We start from the raw sequence: 2078 nt of genomic DNA on the forward strand, positions 1-2078 counted from the left end.
ACATTCAGCCTCGCGTGCTAAAGACTGTGGAGGTGTCGTGAAATTGGCTACATCCTATTTATGCGAACTCAGGGCCGCGTACATTCCCAAGGCTATAAAGGTCGTCAGGGTTGCGTTCGTCTCGAAGGCCAGCTATCATGCTTCCCCTGAGGTCCTCAGGCCTATCAATCTGTCTCATGTTCTCATAAAAACTTTGGATAGGCTGATTGGCCTGCATATAAGAAACCGGATTCCCCGTGACTGCCTTCGAGAGCTGCACATGCCTATTGCAAGGGACTGTTGGTATTTCTTAATATTAAACGAACAATTCTTGTATATATATCGGCTCGTAACCATTTTGATGAAAATTTGTACACAGATAATGTTTTGGATTTTAAGGTTATCTGAATAGCCTCTGTCACCGATAAGACTTGTATATGGTTGCCTTCTATTCGAAATAAGTTACAAATTAATTAAAACATCAGAATATGGGTATCAAATGGAAGGTATTTTAAAGATCTCTAATTCAAAAATATTTTTAATAAGGTTGCCACCTATGTTGAATCGTATCTTTATTTAATTTTTTGTTTAGAGAAAAAGGTAAAATATTACTATTCATGGATACCAATGTTACCATACCATGTTCTTAAACAATGCTTTCCCTATATACAAAATGTTATCCCTTAGGATAATGGTGTAAGGTTGCCACTTATTTTCGACTCTACGCAATTTATTAATTAAAAATTTCAATACGGGTATCAAATGAAAGGCATTGTTGAGAACTTTTGTCAATAAATNACTTCTATGTAATTCAAATTTATACGAGTCTTCTTGAAGATAGTGTCTATTCAGATAATCTTAAAATCCAAAACATCTGTGTGAATTTTCAGCAAAATCGTTAGAGCCGTTCCGGCGAATCCTTTGGATATATGCAAGAATTGCTCGTTTTATGTAATACGACTAGTCTGTCTTTATAAAGACTTCAGAACATTCACATCCAATGCGTTGCTATTCTTTCGATACGAGTTTTGAATTCTCTTTGGCATCAGGCGAAAAAATACTAATAAAAAATTATATTTTGAGCCTACTTTAAATTATTTCCTCGTCCGTTTTCTGCTACTAAAGACACACCCATAGAATGATGGTTTTCTTCACTTGCCGTTGACCGATTATTTGCATGCTCCCGCATAAGAATTTGTCACAATTTCACAATTTCCTATCCACTTTCCACACAGATGCACACATTATAAATAAGTAGTAAAAGGTAATCAATAGAAAACAACTTGGAAGCCATAAGAATAACGCGTGTGCGCGTGAAAGTGACCCAAAAAAAAAAAAGGTACGAGGTTCAGTTCAATTTCCCTTAACAGAAAAATGTATTGAAATTGCAGATTCAGTTGGCGACAACTAAGCGGCGTAGTTGGAGTCTTTTCGCGACAATTAGTGGCCTGTCCAGGCTGCGAGTTTGTTGGGCGAAAACGGAATTATATAACGTTCAATAATCGGCGAAAAAGTGCTGGTAGAATTACCGAGCCCACAAAATGAAGCCCAAGAAAGGCGCATTTGCCAACTCCTCGTCGGGCTATGGCAAATCGCGGAATAGCTATCGCAATAATGCGGCTAAGCAGGAGGAGCCCGATGCCAAGCAAGAGGAGAAGTTGAATGCAGAGAAGGCAAAGGAGCTGCACTCGGAGAAGGATTTGAACTCCGGTTTTGGTGATTATATGCGCTCGCCGGAAGGTACTAGTAATATTCTGCTCTTGACACAAATACTTTTTACGAAATAAAGCGAAAGTTAAGAAGAGAAGAAGAAGAAAGTTGAAAAATATATAAAATATTTGTCGAAAAATTAAAACTAACAAAAAAAACATACTTACATATATTTAAAAGGCAAGTATTTTGTTACAAAGTGCAACTACAATAATACATACAAATGTTGAAGTAACTTTCATAATTAGTGTTTTATAAAATTAGTAGACTGAGCAAAAACAAAGTTAATTAAATTGAAAACACAGTGTGTGACGAAATTGAAAAAAAAAACAAAAAAATTTCCTAATGGGTCAATTTGCATGTGTAATTTTTACGACTATGCGCGTAAA

General features: G+C 36.2%; 1 protein-coding gene across 1 annotated transcript; it reads left to right on the top strand.

The window, feature by feature from the left end:
* Window positions 1–1273: 1273 nt before the first annotated feature.
* Window positions 1274–1801, top strand: LOC108355405 (uncharacterized). Its single transcript, XM_017606564.1, has one exon. It carries the CDS (start codon window positions 1521–1523, stop codon window positions 1764–1766), a length of 246 nt encoding a protein of 81 aa, XP_017462053.1. The 5' UTR covers window positions 1274–1520; the 3' UTR covers window positions 1767–1801.
* The last annotated feature ends 277 nt before the right edge of the window (window positions 1802–2078 follow it).

Source organism: Rhagoletis zephyria, unplaced genomic scaffold (genome assembly GCF_001687245.7).
Source record: "Rhagoletis zephyria isolate East Lansing unplaced genomic scaffold, Rhagoletis_zephyria_1.1 Rzeph_scaffold_45394, whole genome shotgun sequence".
Classification (NCBI taxonomy): Eukaryota; Metazoa; Arthropoda; class Insecta; order Diptera; family Tephritidae; genus Rhagoletis; species Rhagoletis zephyria.